Source organism: Podarcis pityusensis (genome assembly GCF_964106645.2).
Source record: "Podarcis pityusensis genome assembly, chromosome: 5".
Lineage (NCBI taxonomy): Eukaryota > Metazoa > Chordata > Lepidosauria > Squamata > Lacertidae > Podarcis > Podarcis pityusensis.
This window is the reverse complement of record NC_138032.1, coordinates 80987984-81008121: the sequence shown is the minus strand read 5'-3', so window position 1 is coordinate 81008121 and position 20138 is coordinate 80987984. Positions and strand designations below refer to the sequence as shown.

Genomic DNA, 20138 nt, shown 5'->3' with positions numbered 1-20138 from the left:
TCAGACCCTAGGCCTTATTCCATCTGAATAGGGCCTAGGGTTTGATGTATCCACATCTCAGTTCCTTACCTGTAAAATTCATGTCATAGTGACTTACTTCAAAGGGATAATGGATTGTATAGCATATCCTCCAAGTGCCCCTATTGTTCAGTCACAGTCCCGGAATCATGAAAACTGTCTTGGCTTCTGATTTGATCCTGAAATGTCCCTATTTCCCCTGCCACTGCTGCTACTGCTGAGGTCGAGGAGGAGGATGAGCTGGCCCTTGTCCCAAGAAACGGTGGTGATGGCAGTGGTGTCTGCTAGGGCGTATCCCATTGCCTCTCCGTGGCTACCACTAACTAGCCTTCTCCCTTGGGCAGTTTGCAGCAATTGCTGGGGAGCAGGCAGGGAGAAAAGGCTGCTGCGACCGAGGCCCAACTCCACATGATACGTTGGCTCTGAGGTGCAGGCAGAGGGCAGGGCTGCCCCAGGTGGGAAGAAAGAGGAAATGGAGCAGAGTGCAAGGAGCCTTTATTTATTTCTTTTTTTAAAAAAAGCTTTGTGCGTCTGTGTCTAATCTTGCCCCTTCTTCTGACAGAAAATGCTCTGTGGGGGACAATGACCAAAAAATTGGGGGGCAGGGGGCGGGCGGTTGATGAAGGCCAGTTGGAGGGGAGTAAGAAATGTCCCTATTTTCATCTGAGGAATGTTGGAGGGTATGCAATAGTACTTAAAAGAATTTGAAAGCAGCGAAAACATTAGTAAAGAAAAACATTTAACAGTTAAGAATTTGCAGGATAAGTTTTATTATATGTTCCAGATATTGCTATTTATGCTAGACAACAAGGCAGCTACCCCTGCAGTAGCATAATTTGGGGAGAGGCCTTCACCTGAGCCAAATTCAGAATTTTAAGCGTGAGCAACAGGAAAATAATCTTAAGTGTAGGAAGTTTCTCTTTTGGAAAGCTTTGCGTCTGAGCCCTACAGGTCTAGAATTATGAATTTTAAGCCTCCAGATTATATTTTATTATCTTCCTGATCCACTACCTCCCTTTTTCATTGGCTTTTGTGCTCAGATGTGTTTTGCACCAAGACTCCAAAAGAAATCTTGGAAATAATTGAACCAATTCATATGGCTGATTGTGTCTCATATTCAAATATGGAATGAAGAGAGGAAATGTAATAAAAGATTATATTTAATACCAGTACCTTAGTCTATGCCTGGCTGATTGGCATGATGCCAATTTTATCATACCTGACTCATTCAGGGTTCTGAAAATACAATAATTTAATAAATAACTAAATGTGATTGAAAATGAGCTAGATGATATATTGCGAATTTGTGACTTGAGTTTTCAGTATCTGCCAGCTGGCTTTGTAGTTTCCCAAGAGTAATGTGAAGGGTTTCTACCATGTATCATATGATCAAAAAACCTAATACTAACCCAATCACACCCCAGTACAATCTAACATTTTTTCGTAATGTGATGGAAAACGGGTAATATTATACCACACTTTTCCATTTATCTGAATCAGAATGGACTTTCTCAGCAACGTTTCAATTCTAGTATTTTTTTACACTCATCCCATTAGTCAAAGGGTTTTTGGTTGCCCACCCCCGTTCATGCCAACATTTGTGTGTTTGAAAGGCAAGGATTATATATTTAGCAACACAGCGATTTCTAATATATATATATATGCAATTTCAGTCCTCTCTGAAATGATTCCACACAAATACCTGTGAGAGCATAAAAGTTAGAAAAAGAATGGTATGTCTGCAACCTAGCTGGCATTGCATGAACATAAGAACACGAGAAAAACTTGCTGGATCAGGCCGATGGCCCATCTGGTCCAGCATCCTGTTCTCACAGTGGCCAACTAGAAGCCTGTGAGAAACCAGCAAGCAGGGTGGGAGCACAAGAGCCCTCTCTCCTTCTGTGGTTTCCAGCAACTGGTATTCAGAACTGTTGCTACCTCCAGCTGTGGCAGCAGAGCATAGACACTGTGGCTAGCGTTCATCAATAGTCGTATCATAGCTAGTAGCCTTTGAAGGAGGGACATCTTCATATCAAAAGGTCAAAATTATAAATCTCCTCATTCCAGCACTAGCAAGCCAAGCTACACCCAGGACAAAATGTCAGGACTGTGGGGACTCTCTTATCTTTTCACAATTGAGTAAGGCTTAGCTGCAGGGCTAGGAGGAGCTGCTAGCAATATTTCGCTAAATTTACAGAATGCCAAGATTTGCTAGTATCTTATAGTGAGCTAGCCTATTGGTCTGTCAGTCCCAATATGGTCTATCCTGAGTGGCAGTATCTCTCCAGAGTTTCAGGCTCAGAGATTTTTTTCCAGCCCCATTGGGGGCAGCCAATGTAAAGCCCTCCAGAAGTTGTTAGACTATAGTTCCCATCATCCCCAGCCAGCCCCATCATCCCGGCTAGTGTTAAGTGATGATGGGTGCAGCAGTCCAGCAACATATGGAAGTCACCACATTGGCAACCCCTGATGTAAATAATCAGATAAGTCTCCAGTGCTTACTCACCACAAGGAAAATGGACTGTAAAATACTGCCCCCTACTCAAAAATATCCTACAGCTTGAAATGGAGAGCATAAAACAAAATGATTGCCTTAGACAAATGACATTCCCATAAAATTTGACTTTAGTTCATTGTCCTTTTATTCAGAATGGCCAAGTTCCGCCTCCATGAGAGCAAATGAGAAAGCCAAGCACTCTTCAGCAGCCTCCTCTTCTGTCTTTGTCCCCTTTGTGCTTGCACAACAAAAGAGCAGTACATTAAGAAATAATGGCAGTAATGGACTGATGGGAATACTTCCCCTTTAAGTGGACAGCACAAGCTGGATGGAGCCCAGAGCTTTAAAAGTATGAAACCTGCTGATTAATCCTCAGATTCACTATTGTAAATGTAAGCACTTTAAGTTGCTGGGTGGCTTTGTGGAAAGGACAGTATTTTAGAATAGAGAACAGACAGCTTGATTGGGAGAAAGTTGAGACATATCTGAAATTGTCAAAATGTCTGGGCACCTCTAAGGAGACTAGCTAACTTTCATCTCTCGGTAGTGGTGGGCTGACAGGGAGGCAAAGACATTGATGCGCACAGGGCGCAATGAAGGTTGCATAGAGGAACTTTCTCCAACTGTTCTGTAGTTCATTGAGCGCATTGTCAGAGTGAGGCTGTTGATGTGGACAGCTATACCCAATTCCAGACCTGAAAGCATTTGGTTTTTTGCAATCCAGGGATTCTGCTGTTCTTGGCTGGAGGTGACACTGGGGAGTTGAGTTGAAGCCTGATGTGCAATAGGCTCAAAGTGCTACTTCAAAGAGTTGGCCTATCAAAGGCAAAAGGTCAGCTCCTAGGATCTATGGTGAATCTAGAATAGCCTTCACCATCCTAGTGCCCTCCGGAAATTTTAAAATGCCACTCCCACTAGCCTCAGTCAACACGATAGCTCAGTTGGTGGAGCATGAGACTCTTAATATCAAGGTTGTGGGTTCAAGCTCACGTTGGGCAAAAGATTCCTGCATTGCAGGGGGTTGGACTAGATGACCCTCGCTGTCCTGTCCAAACCCACAATTCTTTGATTCTATGACTGTGCTGGGACTGATGCGAGTTGTAGTCCAAAACATCTGGAGGGCACCAGGATGGCACATACTGATCTAGAAGTCTCATACTGCCAGTCAACTGCAAAGGCTATTCTTGCACCCATGTATTCCTTACTATGCCTGAAGAGGCTTCTGGGACCTGAATGCACACAATCACTGGACTCCAAGCCTTAGCCCATAAGTTTCTTGGTATTGGAACCAAATCCTTGATGCATCTGATTACTCAGTACTTTTTGGCCAAATATAAAAATATGTAACATGCATGATTGCAGATCATGTACTGGAATTTTCTCTCTCAAATTGGGTCTTATATGTAACATTCAGCTTTGTACCTACAGTGTCATGGAGCTGGGCAAGGATTCCAGGTGTTCTGCAGCGTCTTGGATTTACTTACTTCATTTTGGCTTTGATGGAGACCTTCTTTTGCTTAAAAGACCTTGGCAGATATCAGGTGAGATGCAATGGGACTGATCTTGGAAAAACATACCCTTGCTCACTTTTGAGTACCCAGCAATGTGTGTGGCATCCAGCTAGCCTCATATTATTGATGTCTTATATTTCACCAGTTTCCAGGACTGCTGACTTTCTTACCTATAATCTCACTCTCTGGCACCACTAAATTTCAGTCAGAAATAATCTTGATTGTTCCTTTACCTTGGCTACACTGTAACCAATGCCCTTGCTTACTCTCCTCTTGGTAGTGAGGTATATTATGCTCAAAGGTTTCACAAACTGAATCTCCAGACAAGTTTTACAAGTTAGATAACTAGGTATTATTTACTATATGACTGTACTGAATATCTTTTCCCCCGTTGTTAATAATGAAGAACTCACATGCAATTTTATTTGATCTTCCTTATACAAGCAAAGAGATAAAGCTGCTGAGGTCAACATTTACAGATGATAAAGGCAACCCACCCTTTACATAACTTAGATATTCCTTTATGCAGCTTGATTTTGTTAAATACCATGATCATAATAGCGGAAATTGTTATTATTATTATTATTATTTGGCTTGTTCTCTTGTATATGTCACCCACCCACCCTGCTGAAGCTGTTTTCCGTAGGAAAAACACAGCGAGATTTTATTACATGCACCTTCTATCAAGGTTTTCTTGTGTACATGCTTGGGCTTCACAGGTTGAAGACAGAAGTAACATGCTGAGACAAGTGAGGCCACTTTGAAAGCACCCTCACTATGTTCAGTAGAAACAGACATTTTCTTTCCCGGGATGAGCTCTGCATATTTTCAATGCAGTTCAGTGTGAAGAATTACTAGAAGAAAATGGAAGGAATGTATTGGCTAGCACCTTCTCCATTACCAACTCACACAGCCCAATCCAATAACTGTTTATGCAAATTCTGTTCAATAAAGGTGAATAATGAACATATGACATACATTCGATTATATATATATATATATATATATATATATATATATATATATAATGGCTAGCTTGCCCAGAGACTGAGGGGAGGAGTAAACCAGTGTTTAACTTTCTGGTATTGTGCTTATGTGTATGTAAGGCAAATCAGAAATCTGGAATTGCACTGGGGATGCAGGGCCATTTGTGATGAGTGTTTTATTTCTGTCTTCACCCTCTGAAAAAAGGGGATGCTTCCATTGGCTTCCAGTCTGAGAAGATCAAGACATAAATTAGAGGGAATGTTACAAATAATACTTCTTCATTGGCAAGCAAGTGAACTGAGTGACCTCATTCCTCCCTCCCTCCTTCCATTTCCTTTTATCTCTGACTTGGACGATCCTGTTTTAAATTTGGTTTAAATGCGTATTTATAGACCAGACTCTAGTGTCTTCTCCTAGTGATAATGATCAGCTAATAATGATAAATACTTTGCTGATGAGCTAAGTATGTAATTACACAACAGGCTGCAGTCACTCAATAGAGCTTTTACAAGCTGCTGGATAACTGTCTTTTAATAACTGCCTACATATATGTTTGCATTAGAGATGGCAATGGGTGTCGTGGCACAGGCCCCAAATTAAAATGATGTGTTCATTAATGTGGGGCAGATTTTATCCTTCCTGTTTTAGTTGTTGCTTCTTGGATCAGACGCTTGCACGAGAACCCTCAGGAGCCACCTTTGAAAACCTGGCACCAAAGGCACGCATTTAAAGATGGCTGTTCTCCTGCACATTCATGTTTGAAAAGATGCCTTCCAGTCCCATTTCATGCACAGACCAGACATCTCTCAGCATTTAGCAGGGGAAAGGGCTCCTTGGAAGTCAGCATCAAGGGAACACTTCAGTAGTCCTAGCAGCTCTCCTGCGTGCGCGCGCGCGCGCACACACACACACACACACACACGCATGTGTAGCTAAACCCTTTCCCAATTTATGTTTGCATATCTGTGTCAGGAATGAATTTGGGTGACCACATCAAGCATAAATCCTCAGCTAATAAAGATCCAGTGACAAAGGATGGCATAAAAAAATGAACTGAACCACTAGTTGGCTGGAGAACTGTATTGCAGAAAATCCCCCATCTGTACCCACCATCCTTAGGGCTATATTGTCAGGAGCTGGATCAGGAGAAGGGTCGCTATAAAACACCTGGAGTCAGTAAAGTCAACTCTTTATTCAAAGAAACCAAAACAGTGCAGGCCTAGTTATCCCAGCAACTCTTCCCTTTTTTAAAAAAAATAATAATATTTATTATTTTTCCAAAAACTTAAACACTAAAAAGAAGAAAAACAATACAATGCAACACATCAAATTAACAAAACAAGACAAAGACAATAAGATAAATCAAACAATTTCATTATCCCATCTTTCATTCACTTATTTCCACGACCTCCTCACACCTCCCTTTTTGTATTCCACTTCTGTTAATTATTTCAGCAATTCCTTTCCATCTTCCTCTGTTTTCTATCCTATAATTATCTTAACTCATTCTAACCTTATTTTTTCCTTTAATGCTCTATTAACCTATCTGTACTTAATTCCTTATAATATTTCTACTAAAGCCATATAACTTCATTCCAACTTTTTTCTAGCATTCATTAATTTTACAATATTTCTGTAGATAGTCTTTAAACTTTTTCCAATCTTCTTCCACCGACTCTTCTCCCTGGTCTCGGATTCTGCCAGTCATTTCCGCCAGTTCCATGTAGTCCATCAGCTTCATCTGCCATTCTTCCCAGGTGGGCAAATCTTGTGTCTTCCAATACTTCGCGATGAGTATCCTTGCTGCTGTTGTTGCATACATAAAAAAAGTTCTATCCTTCTTTAACACCAATTGGCCGACCATGCCCACCCAGCAACTCTTCCCAATCAGTCTTTCTTGTCTCTGTGAGGCAGTTGTGAGGACTGAAGGTCCCCAACTTCCCACCACTCTCTAAGACTCCTCCCCTGGTTGCTTCCCTATCAGCCTAAGGCACCTTTGTATTGTGTCTCATTGCTTTGCCCTCTTCATTCCTCTCTGTGTTCTGGGAGACCAGCGGGCAAGGGAGCTGGTCACAGCAGGAGAGGGAGACTCTGGCTTCTTCAGCAGCCTGCCTCCACTCTGCTTCTTGACCCACCTCTGCTTCTGCTTCTGAGCTGCTCTCTACCACAGCCTCTTCCTGCTCACTCAACCCTGTTGCCTCTTCATCTTCCAACACCTCCTCCTCCCAGTCTACTCCCTCTTCTCCCTCTGACCACTCACCATCATGCCCCCCATCACTCCCCTGGCTCTGAGCCTTCATCCTCTGGGAGTTCCTCTGGGGGTTCTCCTGCTGGTGCTTCCCACCACTCGTCTGCATCCAGCCAGTCCATGACACATATTGAGAGCATAGTAGATTGCATTGTCTATTGTCTGCACAACAAACTTTCCCCTGGTTAGCACATGGGAGATGAGATGAATAAAGTTCTCTCTTTTTTTTGAAGGCATATTGCACACAGACTGAACACATGCAAAATCACTGACCTAGTAGCTGGGCAACCGCTTGATAAATATGACCTTATGGCTTTTTATGAGCACTCAGCATGCTCACTCACCCTCCCTCCATAGGTATGCCTAGGATTTGATTTGATGGATTGTCTTCAGGGTGTTTTGCATGTGAATCAAGTGACGGAGACAGGAAGTGGCTAACATTCTAATTGCTGCTTTCACTTTCATGTAGTTAAGAGAGCAATTTCCTATTGATGTATATGAAGGTGAGGGAAGAAAACTTTTGGGGGTTAAAGAGTGGTTCTGACACACATTCTTCTGGAAGTGGCCATATTTATTTTCTTGACCGTATCTCTGATCTTGTGAATTTCCTTCTCTTTGAAGTTTGGTAACTGGTGGGCTCCACTAAGGGATATCGTTCTCTACTGGCCAGAGTGGGTAATCATGGTGATCCTGGAGACCCTTTGGCTGTGCCTCACATTCCTGCTACCTGTCCCTGGATGCCCCAGGTAAGCAAGTCTGAATGCACAGTAGAGTAGAATTTTCTAAAAGTGTATTTGTAAAGGTCTTATTCACTATCATGAAAGGTCATTTCCTAAACAACCTATTGTATGAAGGGTACATAACTTCAAAAAGAGGCCAATGGTTTTACCCATTTCCCAAGTGATAGGATATTCTCTGTGTACTCCCCCCCCCGCCCCCCCCGCAAACAGGATCTTTTTATTTGCAGTGAGAGAGAAAGCACTGGAGGCTCATAGCATCTTTGTAACATCTGTTAATTTGCAAGCACACAATTATAGCTTATTGAAAACAAGCAGATTCAGAGAACGGGCAGCAAGTGCCAATCCTGAATCCCAAAGTGTGACATTTGCATCCTACTTCTGCCAGTGCCAGCCAAAAAACTCCCATCTTTCTGTCTGTCTCAGTTTAAATGGCAACTGCTGTATTTTCTGCCACACACAAACACCACTTGTCAGGTAGATTTTCCGTTAAGGAAATATATTCCAGTTATTATCTTCAACTGAGAAAATATCAGGTGGTTAGCAAGCCCTGACCACTGGTCAGATGACAGAAGGGGGCCAATGGAGTTGCAACTGGTGCTCAAAAGCTTTTAATTCTGAGTGGGCTGCTCAGATTCAGTGCAAACTGCTCCCTGAGTGTCCGCCCTCTGACTATCCATGTTCCTCTTTCCAAGCCCATTTGGTTTCCAGTTTGATTGTTCGGTCAATATCTACTTGAGTTCAGACAGCCAGACCTGGTAGAAACATACCTTTGCATTAGACTTGCTTCCATTTACAATCCATGTTGGAAATAATTGGACCCTAAAGAACCCTCCACTCCCATTCTAAGTGACACCTGCCAGGCAGTCATTTTTAATGCCCTTGTGTATTATTCCCCAGTACACTGAGCCCTTTCCCCAAGTCCAGTTAAAAAACATTTGAGAGCTCTTCTGTCCCAGATTCAAGTCAGAATCTCACCTCTCCCTGTCCTTAGGGTTGTGCTGTCAGTTCTCATTTCTTTGGACAGAAAATTGAAGGGCAGTGTCGGTGGTGTTAAATTTCAAATCCCAATTTTGGAAATGAGTGAATTTAGCCCCCTTAAAACCCTATTCTTTGGGAATTGTAGAAGAGGGAACAGGGCTGGCTTGCTGTGACTGATACATACCTAGTAATATACGCTGTCGGGTGTTTTTGGCTGTGTTTCTCAAGCTCTTTCATGTACCCCAGGACATGCATCCTTCAAAAAGGCACTGGCAAGGCAAGGCTGTCATATGCTATGTGTCCTGCTGTTTTATCATTTAAAATAATGATCTAGCCATCAGCAGACACAGCTTGAGGTGCATGCAAGGGATTGCAGAAGAGCTGTGTGAAATAGATGTATCAGTTTGTGTTTTAGTATGGGATCATTTGCATGTCTTAGTGAATAAGGCAAAGCTATATTGCTACCTCTTAACAATTCCCCCTCCTGTTACTTAAAACGAAGCACAATAATTTTTTCCCCTTGCAGATAAATGCTGCTGTTATCTTAAAACAACAGAAGTGAAAAAGAAGCCAATCTTCTCTTTCGTGGCATGTGAAGAGAGAGAAAAAAACTGTGTAGGAAGAGTTATTTATGGGGAACAATAACGTCCCCCTACCCCATTACTGGTACTATGACAGTAACCTAGATTTTGCACTGGAATCTTACAAGTCTTGCACTAAGGGGAGGTTGAAGGAACTTTGGGTTGTTTCCCTATTTCTTAGTACCACACAAGTCAATGGAATGATAAAGTTGGCTAGATTATGCTAGAAATAATATTAGGTCTCACAAATTTTGCTGTTTTTCTTTTTGGGGGGGGGGGAGGGAAATTATCTAATAGTTCAGAGGCAATGATTTTTTTTAAAAAAAGGTCTACCAGAGCACTTGCAATTATGTGGCTTTGAACCTGCCTGTTTACATAATACAGTGAAATGGTAAAAAAGTGGAATGACAATTAAAAATACATGCAAAACTGCTCCAGGCATAGAGGTGGGGGGGGGGGGGAGGAAGAGGAGAAAGGAAATGAAGAACATGTTATACTAATCATACCAAGGCATACACATGTCTGCAACAATCCCACTTTTTGCATCTGGCATTGAGCTTTCTAAGATGCAACTTGAAACTGATAATTGTGAAAGACCAAAGTCTGCCCCAAGAGGGAAGGAAAGCAATGGTGTGTGCTTTAGGAATCTTACATGGGGGTGGCGGGGGGGGGGCAGCTCCCATATGCCATAGGAACAACTGTAATGAAAAGGTTCTTTCTAATATGCCGATGATACCCAGCTCTACCTCTCTTTTAAATCAGAACCAGTGAAGGCGGTGAAGGTCCTGCGTGAGTGTCTGGAGGCGGTTGGAGGATGGATGGCGGCTAACAGATTGAGGTTGAATCCTGACAAGACAGAAGTACTGTTTTTGGGGGGCAGGAGACGGGCAGGTGTGGAGGATTCCCTGGTCCTGAATGGGGTAACTGTGCCCCTGAAGGATCAGGTACGCAGCCTGGGAGTCATTTTGGACTCACAGCTGTCCATGGAGGCACAGGTCAAATCTGTGTCCAGGGCAGCTGTTTACCAGCTCCATCTGGTACGTAGGCTGAGACCCTATCTGCCTGCGGACTGTCTCGCCAGAGTGGTGCATGCTCTGGTTATCTCCTGCTTGGACTACTGCAATGCACTCTATGTGGGGCTACCTTTGAAGGTGACTCGGAAACTACAACTAATCCAGAATGCGGCAGCTAGACTAGTGACTGGGGGCGGCCGCCGAGACCATATAACACCGGTCTTGAAAGACCTACATTGGCTCCCAGTACGTTTCCGAGCACAATTCAAAGTGTTGGTGCTGACCTTTAAAGCCCTAAACGGCCTCGGTCCAGTATACCTGAAGGAGCGTCTCCACCCCCATCGTTCTGCCCGGACACTGAGGTCTAGCGCCGAGGGCCTTCTGGCGGTTCCCTCATTGCAAGAAGCAAAGCTACAGGGAACCAGGCAGAGGGCCTTCTCGGTAGTTGCGCCCGCCCTGTGGAACGCCCTTCCAGCAGATGTCAAAGCGATAAACAACTACCTGACATTCAGAAGACATCTTAAGGCAGCCCTGTTCAGGGAAGTTTTTAACGTGTGATTTTACTGTATTTTTGGTTTTATGGAAGCCGCCCAGAGTGGCTGGGGAGGCCCAGCCAGATGGGCGGGGTATAAATAATAAATTATTATTATTATTATTATAATACACAGCAAAGGGTCCTGGAGAAATCAATGGCTGGTTGACCAATCCTCTCCATTTGCACTTTCCTCTATTTCCATATTTGGAAACCCTGAGTTAACCACTGCAAACTGGACGATGCTGTAGATTTCAAAATGTTGCCAGATCAACACAGCTCTTTGCCTCCCCATTTGCAAGGAGGCAGGATCACATCCTCACATCGACTGAACTCCCTGCCTGCATATTATGAAAAGTTCCACCCAACTTAACTCATATTTCATCTTTCTCTACTCAACCCCTTCATCTAGTTACCCCATTAGAAAATGAAGTATTTTGAAGCACATTAGATTCTTCGAAACTTTTCTTCTTCTACTGGGTAAACTTTGTAGAGTTTCTCTACTGCTTGCACCTGCATGTTAGCAAAGATTTTTAATATGAGATACAGAGAAAGTCAATAGTTATTTGTTTATACATTTCATTGTACACGCCATACTTCTGCTGCAGAATTGATTTAAAGGTGATTGGTTGTCTATTAATGGTAGAGAGAATTTTTGCAAAATTGCTTGCAACAGGAAGTTAGCGTTCGGGTTCTTCTGATGCACCCGAAGTGCAATAAAAGGGACTTGTGACACCTTGATTTTAGTTGATTGGGAGGAAATGATATGCCACAGAAATACAATAGATAGAAAGAAGTGTTCTTGAAAGTGTAAAAAGATGGATGCAGCTTGTTCCTCCATCTCAGATTGCTCATGACAGAGTGTGATTCTTTAATCTCTTTCACTCCGTGGAAGCTAATATGCGGCCATAAATCACACACATCTTCTCGAGGAATAAAATACTCTTTTTCTCAATGAACATTGGACCACGACCCTGAACTATTTAAGAACAAATGCATGCTTTCATGCACAGAGGTGGAAGCCAGGTTTAACATGGCCACGTTGGCTGTGACCCATTCTTCATTTAAGGCTATGATTCTGACCCATTCTTCATTTTGCATCATTTGTTGAAATGGTGTTCCTGCCGCCTTTTAAAAAGTTAAATTAGGAGAAGCCTAGCTGAATGAATTTTCAATACCCAGAACTCCTATGTTTTCCACTCTAAGCACTGACAATCTGGTACCAATTTCATGCACATATGTGCAGTTGTATTAGTGGAATCAGCTTAGCATAAAGTGAGTGATGGAATATGCATTCTATACGCTCTTAGAAGCTGTGCAGAAACTGCAGCTGGGGAGATGTGTGAAAAACTAGCTCCATGTTTTCAGATTAAGTTTTCTATAGCGCCAGTCATGGGCAAATGGAATTAAGTTGATTTGTTAAGTTTGTAGGATTCTAGGGAGGGTATTCATTCTCACAAGTGTTGGTGAACCACATTAGCGGTTTTTTGGAGCGAGCCTTGAGGAGAGTGGCTCATCCTCCTGACGACTTTATGAAATGCACCTGCAGTTTAGACACAACATGCTGAATATGCAAACATACGAACTACAATTTTTGCTAAGTCTACTGTGTGCCTCAGAAGGCAAGGTCCTGCATTTTCCAAGTAATGCTGGAGACAGATTTGAGTAACTGCTGGTTTGCAGTTTGCTAAGGGTGAGTAACCATTGCCTCTTTGCTCTAGTATTCCTTACTGCAACCCAAGATCGTTCTGCTGCAGGCAGGGTCTAATTTAGTTAAGTGAGCATAAAATCTCCCATTTTCCATTTTAAGAGTGTTAGAAGCAGCAGACTAGGCTTCCCCATTGCCCAGCAACACATTTTTCTTAACTATTTCTTGCATAAGAACCAGCTAGAAGATGGGTTCACATTAGGGTTGCCATATGTCCTCTGCTTCCAGGACACGTCCTCTTTATCATGGGCAGAGTCGTCATCACGATCATAGTTAAAAGTAGAAGTTGGCAAATGTCTCCTCTTTTTTGCTCTTCAAAATATGGCAAACCCAGAGATGAACACAAATGTCTGCTCACTACTATGTGGATTTTAGTTTGTCTTTAAAAATGCTATTATACCTCTATTGCCACCCACAGCTATATTGTGCAGTTGCAGCCCTGCCAACAGGTAAACAATACCTGTTTTCTGCTTGGAAAGCAATATTTGAAATTTGAGGGTTACATTCTGAGTGTATATACTTTCAGAGAGTAAAAGCTAAAATTTTGTTTTGTGGAAAAATGCAGCTTTGTTGGGGATGAATCCACACAGTAAATATTGACACCATAGAACCGGTTTTATATTCTAATCATGATACCATCCTCCAGTGTTTTCAGAGACGGAAAAAGCAAAGGCACATCAAACATTTGAATTAGTAGAGATGTGTTTTGTAGATATTTTGCGGCAGATGGTACATCTCAATTAGGGAAGCATGTTTTCAGATTGCCGTATTCTAATGCATTTTAAAAATTATATCTCATTCTGGGGGAAGATCAGAGAGGCAACAAAAACCGTGATTGCCAGAATTAACAGAGCTTTTTGGCTTTCAGAGATCAAAAGGATCATTACACTTAATGGTGCATGTGTAGTAAATGCTATTCAGGAGTTGAAAATAAGCTCACTAATTCGTTTTCAAATTCTTGTCATATCAGACTGGTCTTGTGACGAAAAATAAAATCAGTTCCGGTGCTTGGAAAACTGACAGCTGCAATTAATATTGTGTGTTCTCTCTGCAGAGGTTACCTGGGCCCTGGGGGGATAGAAGATGATGGAAAATACCCCAACTGTACTGGCGGTGCAGCGGGGTACATTGATAAGTTGGTGCTGGGAGAGGACCACATATATTGCTACCCTACATGTAAGGTAATTGATTATCTGCAGGGCTGGCTTGGTGAAGTGTTTGTAAGTGCTGGGCTTATCTGGCCTTTGGCTTTTATATGATAACATCACTTAGCCATTCCCTTCCTTCTCCTGTCAGACATTAGCCAGGTGCAGCCAAACAAAAGGAACACTTATTGTGGCACCGTTATCATACTGATTTTTTCCCCTCACCCCCAGAGGATGGAAGAAATCTAGTGTGAAAGCAGTGTTAAGGTTTGACAGCCAGGAGTTTCAGAGTCAAGTTCACAAGCAATCTCAGCTCTTTGGGATTTATCTTTGCATATAATAGTATAAGAAACACCACAATTTAGCTGGACAAATGCTCTCCGTCTGTCCTTTCTCTAATCCAGATGTTTCAGGAAGTGTTAATACCTCTGTGTATTAAGAACATTTGACAGAGCATTAATTCCTGGTCTCTAGAAACTGATCTCCTTTTAAATACAGTGGTACCTCAGGTTAAGAACTTAATTCGTTCTGGAGATCCGTTCTTAACCTGATAGTACAACTTTAGCTAATGGGGCCTCCTGCTGCCATTGCGCTGCCACCGCACGGTTTCTGTTCTCATCCTGAAGCAAAGTTCTTAACCCAAGGTACTATTTCTGGGTTAGTGGAGTCTGTAACCTGAAGCGTCTGTAACCCGAGGTACCACTGTATAATTTTCAAGTTGCTGGGTATATAGATCAGGCGTTTCTAATTTCTGTATCCTTGAAGGGCCACTGTAATCTTCAGAGAGTCACCCAGTGTCTAAAAGTGTATTTTGTTGCACGAAGCAACTTACCATACTTAACAGCAGTTCTGTGCTCCATAGTAAGAAGCTGGCATCATCTAGCACCTTCCAGTGTTCAGCATTTTATATACATTTGCACGTGGCATACAAAATCCAAAAGGGAGCTGGGACATTGAAAAGTGGAGCACCTGCCTTGCAAACATTTATCTTTTTCTGAAAAGTGAAGTTGTGCGTGAGCTTTTTGCTTTCCCCCCTTCAGTAATAGAACACCTGCTTTGCATGCAGAAGGTCCTCGATTGAATCCCCGGCATCTCCAGGTGGTGGTGAGAATGCCCTCTGTCTGAACCCTGGATTGCTGCTGCCATTCGATTTAAGTAATGGTGTGCTAGATGGACCCATAGCCTAACTCAGTATAAGACAGTTTCCTATGTCTTGCTTAGAATTTAGGAGGACTGTTAGAGGCCTGTTAAAATCCTCTTGATGGCTGTATGTGGCTTAGCAGGCTACCAGCTGGCCGTTTTTGAATAGACAGAAGAAGAAGAAAGCAAACTAGCTTGTCAAACACAGTGGTGTTTAGATCTTCTGTCATTGGGTGCCTTGTCTACAAACAGAACTACTGGCACTGGCAAGAAAATGCTTTCTATCTGATACTTTGGAGGCCCTAGACAGCAACTAGTTTTCTTAAGAGGGTCAGGGGGCAGGCTAATGAGTTACCAGTTTTCCCATAAAGTGGCTGCAATAAGCCCATCCCTTCATCTGCCGTTCTGATGAGGCAGTTGGCTTCTGGAATGCTGAAGGAACACTGTTGCTGTGGTGATGCTAGGAACAGGAGTGGCAGACCAACAGAAGTAAAGACAGTTGTGGGAAGAAACCAGGCAGTGAAAGGAGGCTGAGTGGCAGTGTGGGACTAAGAGCCTAACCCGAGACAATGCTATGCTGGCAAGTCTCACAAACTACATTGGCTGCTCTCTCCATGTTCCTTTTTAACCTCTGGATTGGCAAGTTAGAGAGGCTAGGTTCACCTCAAGGACAGCTAAGCAACAGTTCTTACTGTCAGAAAATTGTAGATTTTTTAGTTCTGTATACATTTTTTCTCAATTGCTCGGTGGAATGATTTAGATGGCTATGCACTAAAAGGCAGTGCTAAAAGGCAGTGAAGTACAGTAAAATTCTAGGTATACAGTGGTACCTCGGGTTACATACACTTCAGGTTACATACGCTTCAGGTTACAGACTCCGCTAACCCAGAAATAGTGCTTCAGGTTAAGAACTTTGCTTCAGGATGAGAACAGAAATCGTGCTCTGGCGGCGCGGCAGCAGCAGGAGGCCCTATTAGCTAAAGTGGTGCTTCAGGTTAAGAACAGTTTCAGGTTAAGAACGGACCTCCAGAACGAATTAAGTACTTAACCCGAGGTACCACTGTATAAGGATCAGGGAGCAATAGGAAGCTCTGGGAAGTGTGTTGGTCTTGAATCTCTGAGCGGCCTGACTTTTCACAACCCTTTATCAGAACAGTGGCTCATCTAGCTCCGAATATTTATTAATCCTGGCTAGCAGTGGATCCCCAAATTGTCCCCCCTCCCCTGTCTGATATCCTTTAACTGCCAGTGCCACAGAATTGGCCAAGGACCCAATATGAGGCAAGGATGTGCTCCTGGTGAAAATCAATCAGTATTTTAGTGCAAAATTTTTCTCTCTCTTTGCAATTTTGCCCAATATGCAGATTTTTGCAAAGCAATTTCCCCTAATATAGTGCATTCCCCCCTGTTATTTTCACTAATACATGTATCTTATGCACACTTTTCTGGCGTACATGTGTTTTTATACATGTTACTTGTGTATGTGTGCAGTGATTTGAGATCAGTAAAGCTGGAAAGACTTGAGAGGGGACCTCTTTTTCCTCATTCCCTGCTTTTAGTTGACACTTCTCCCTGCCAAAAAACCCCCATAACTGGTATTGTCAAAACTTCTGCAAAAGTAGATACACAATCTTAGTTTGAAATCTTACTGAATTCTGAATATTCATGGCATCTCTACGAGCTGGTGGTCTGTAGTGTCCAGCAATGGCATAAGGCAAATTTTGCTGTGTCCAAGAAAGTTGGCATAGTAGAGTGTTCCCTCATTATGGATGGATGGATGCTGCAGAATGTCAGCTTCCCATATAGCTGCTGTAAACTTCCCAAGAGTTTAAAAACACCTTGTGAATAAAGCTGACTGGTAACCAGCTCATGTCTCAAAACTGTAACTAGACTGCCATTTCTATGGGCAACTTGTTGAGGCTTCTGTGATTATTCTTATTCTTATTATTCACATAATTTCTATACCATTTTATATTTTATGTTCTCAACTACAGTGCTATCAGTGTTACAGATTTATATGACGCCTGCCTATTCCTAATGTTATTGTTTTTGTTATTGCTTCAAAATAAATTGGGGGAGGGGGGATGAAATGAAGCAAAAAGTGATATAACATTTGTATTTGTATAATCGCTTCAGAGAAAAGATTTGGATCAGCAGCGAACATTGGGGTCCCAAATTTCAGGGGTGCACTGTGCCACACCATTTTAAATCCTGGTTGTGGTGTCCCTTGCAGCCCCCCATAAGGGTCAAGGCCCAGTGCAACCAAACTGGTTGCGCTTCCCTAAATCTGCCTCTGTTTGGATGTCTTTGGTATAGAAATGATAATTTATTTTAAAAAGGGAGTTAAATTTTTCTGGCACAGGATAAATGAACAAATGAGCCGGCTGCCTCTGAACTTCTTGCATTAATGACTGTGTTTGATGCAATGAATAAATATACATATTTAAGGAAGTGAGACAATTTGGATGTATGCCACATTGTCTTATGTGGCCAACATTTATTTTGTGACCTGTAATATCATAAATTGAGAGGCTGCCTGCTGTTTTAGATCTTGGGAGTTTTGAGTAACCAAAGCAATGTTTTCTTTCCTGTTAGGAGCTGTACAAAACCACTCAACCTTTTGATCCTGAAGGCATTTTGGGTACAATCAACTCCATTCTGATGGCTTTCTTTGGACTTCAGGTAATTTGGTGTGTTAAAAGTGCTGTGGTCAATGCACTGTACACACAAGGTTCTTTTGGATTCACATGACCAGATTTTCCTCATCTCACACAGTAGCAGCCATGGGCAGTTGGGTTGTGAGAAGGTGCACACTGTAGAATGGATTACTCCCTTAGCTTTGTTGGTGTGTGTGATGGGCAAGGGACAGTAATAGGACCAGTTTGCAGAGCTATTTGAAGCCACCAGATGGTTATGGAATAATGGAGGAAGGGCAGGTACATGGAACAACATTGTTCATCAGAGACAAACTGCACATGATGGATGTGCAGTCATGTGGATGTGACCCCTAGGTTTTTACCCATAGCCACAGTAAAAAGCAGCAGTCTGTTCCAGATGTTCATGCTGAGAAGAAGGGGCTGCTTATCCCGTTACCTGTGGGTGTTTGATCTCATTAAAATTATCCTGTCTTGAACTGTCCGTCCCCCCCACTGGATGGATACTCATCTCTTCCCCGCATGGAGCAAAAGGTAATTCAGATGGGGAAAAGTGCCACCATCCTCCTAGCCCTCCCCATGCATGTACTTCCCACAGCTGCTTCGGGTATTTTAAAAAAAACCTTTGGGAAAAAACATTTACTTGGCTGATCATCATGTGTAGCTTGACGCTTGAAAAGCATATCCCCCAGTGAAGTGATGATGGTACACTCTGTTCCCGCTATTGCATTCCCTGGGAATGAAATCTGTCTTAATGTTGTGTCAGAACCAGACCACAGAGGCCAAAGGGATTTATCTATTAGTCTGATGTAGGAAAATGATTCTGAAAGGGGAACCATGAATTGTCATCCTCAGGCACATCAGTAGAACTTTATGTGGGGGACAGTTATGAAATAATAATAATAATAGTAGTAGTAGTAGTAGTAGTAATAGTAATAGTAATAGTAATAGTAATACCCTACCCATCTAGCTGGGTTGCTCTCGGTGGCTTCCAACACACATAAAAACGTCAAACATTAAAAACTTTCTGATACAGATACCTTCAGATGTATTCAGATGTGTTCTGAAAGTTTTGTAGTTCTTTATCTCCTTGACTTCTGATAGGATGGCAACACCTTTGCTCTATAGGAGTGGTGTTTTTTAATGGACCCTAAATATGTTTCTTTGTTTTTCTGTCCCATCTTTCCTCAAACAAAGAGAGAGCAGCTCCCATGGAATTTCCTAGTAGACCCCCATCTGTATACTACTAGCCAGATTCAGACTTGCGGTGTTGAACTTCAACAATGGAATACCGCATGGTATTCTTTGGGTCCAGAAATGTTGATGTTGAAAGAAAGAGCTGTAGGCAGGAATCTGCAGTTATTTAGTATCCTGCTTTTGAGTCTTTCCTGCATAATCCTTGTGGATTTTTTCACTGTAGGGCAACATTTTCCATATGGCAAAAGCAATCAAGCAATTGTAAAGACCGACAAATTGATGGTGGCATAAGCTTTCCTGGACCAGAGTCCATTTCATCAGATGCCACAATCAATTTGTTCATCTCTAAGGTGCTGCAAGACTCTTGGTTGCTTTTGTTGCGATGGACTAACACAACTAGTCCCTCTAGAAATATTTTATATGTAGAGTTCTCTGTGTAAGAAACAAAGTTGTATCAGAAACAGCTTGTGTGGACCTTTTCACTTTGTGACCCTCCTGTTCCTTAATATTGCCTGTGAAGTGACTTTATGAGAAAAAAGAGGCCCAGCCATTTTGTGCATAAGCCCACAATGGATCAATAACAGAGAGGTTTTTTTTGTTTTATTTTTTTTTTAAAAAGGAGAGCAAGAAATCTTGTTTCCTTTTTAGCATTTTTAAAAAAGATATTAATTTGTTTAACAGATGCTGCACATCATGAGAACATGAAGTAAACCGAGTAAAAAGCACGGCCTCTTTTATATGAAATGTTTAAGAAAATTGGGTGTTTCGTAAATACATGGAAAAGCTGCTTTTTAAAGGCGTCTTTTATGGCTCCCTTGGTCCGAGGATAGTTACCCGTAGAATTTTGAAACCCAAAGCTCATTACAACTTTATGGGACTCTTGTTTCCTAATTTTATGAGCACAGTTAATTCTCAGGCTTGTATGAGGTGTCAGGTCTGTCAGCTGGGAGAAGCAGAGGGAGGATTACCAAACAAGTTTGAGAGACTCGTTCCCCCACAATGTTCCTCACTGGCTCTCAGGACCCTTTCAGCAGAGTCCTCCTTCAGGACAGCTGCTGCCTGACATCATGGTGCAGGCTAGAATTCCCTGCAGATGTTTGCTGTGTAATTTGCTGAGAGTGGTTTTTGAAACCAGCCGGGTATTGAGACTTCGGTCTTAACCAATTATTGCTGTTAAAGGAAGAGCTTT

The 20138-nt window shown here is 42.3% G+C and overlaps 1 protein-coding gene across 2 annotated transcripts in view; it reads left to right on the top strand.

Annotated features, from left to right (window-relative positions):
* The window catches only part of LOC308476882 (heparan-alpha-glucosaminide N-acetyltransferase-like), a 171042-nt gene that overhangs the window by 109955 nt on the left and 40949 nt on the right, over positions 1 to 20138 (top strand). For both annotated transcript variants that reach the window (XM_081004994.1, XM_081004995.1), the window contains 4 exons: positions 3944 to 4056; positions 7883 to 8007; positions 13868 to 13994; positions 17694 to 17780. In XM_081004994.1, coding sequence (XP_080861120.1) covers positions 3944 to 4056; positions 7883 to 8007; positions 13868 to 13994; positions 17694 to 17780 — 452 coding nt within the window. The remainder of the gene's footprint in view (positions 1 to 3943; positions 4057 to 7882; positions 8008 to 13867; positions 13995 to 17693; positions 17781 to 20138) is intronic.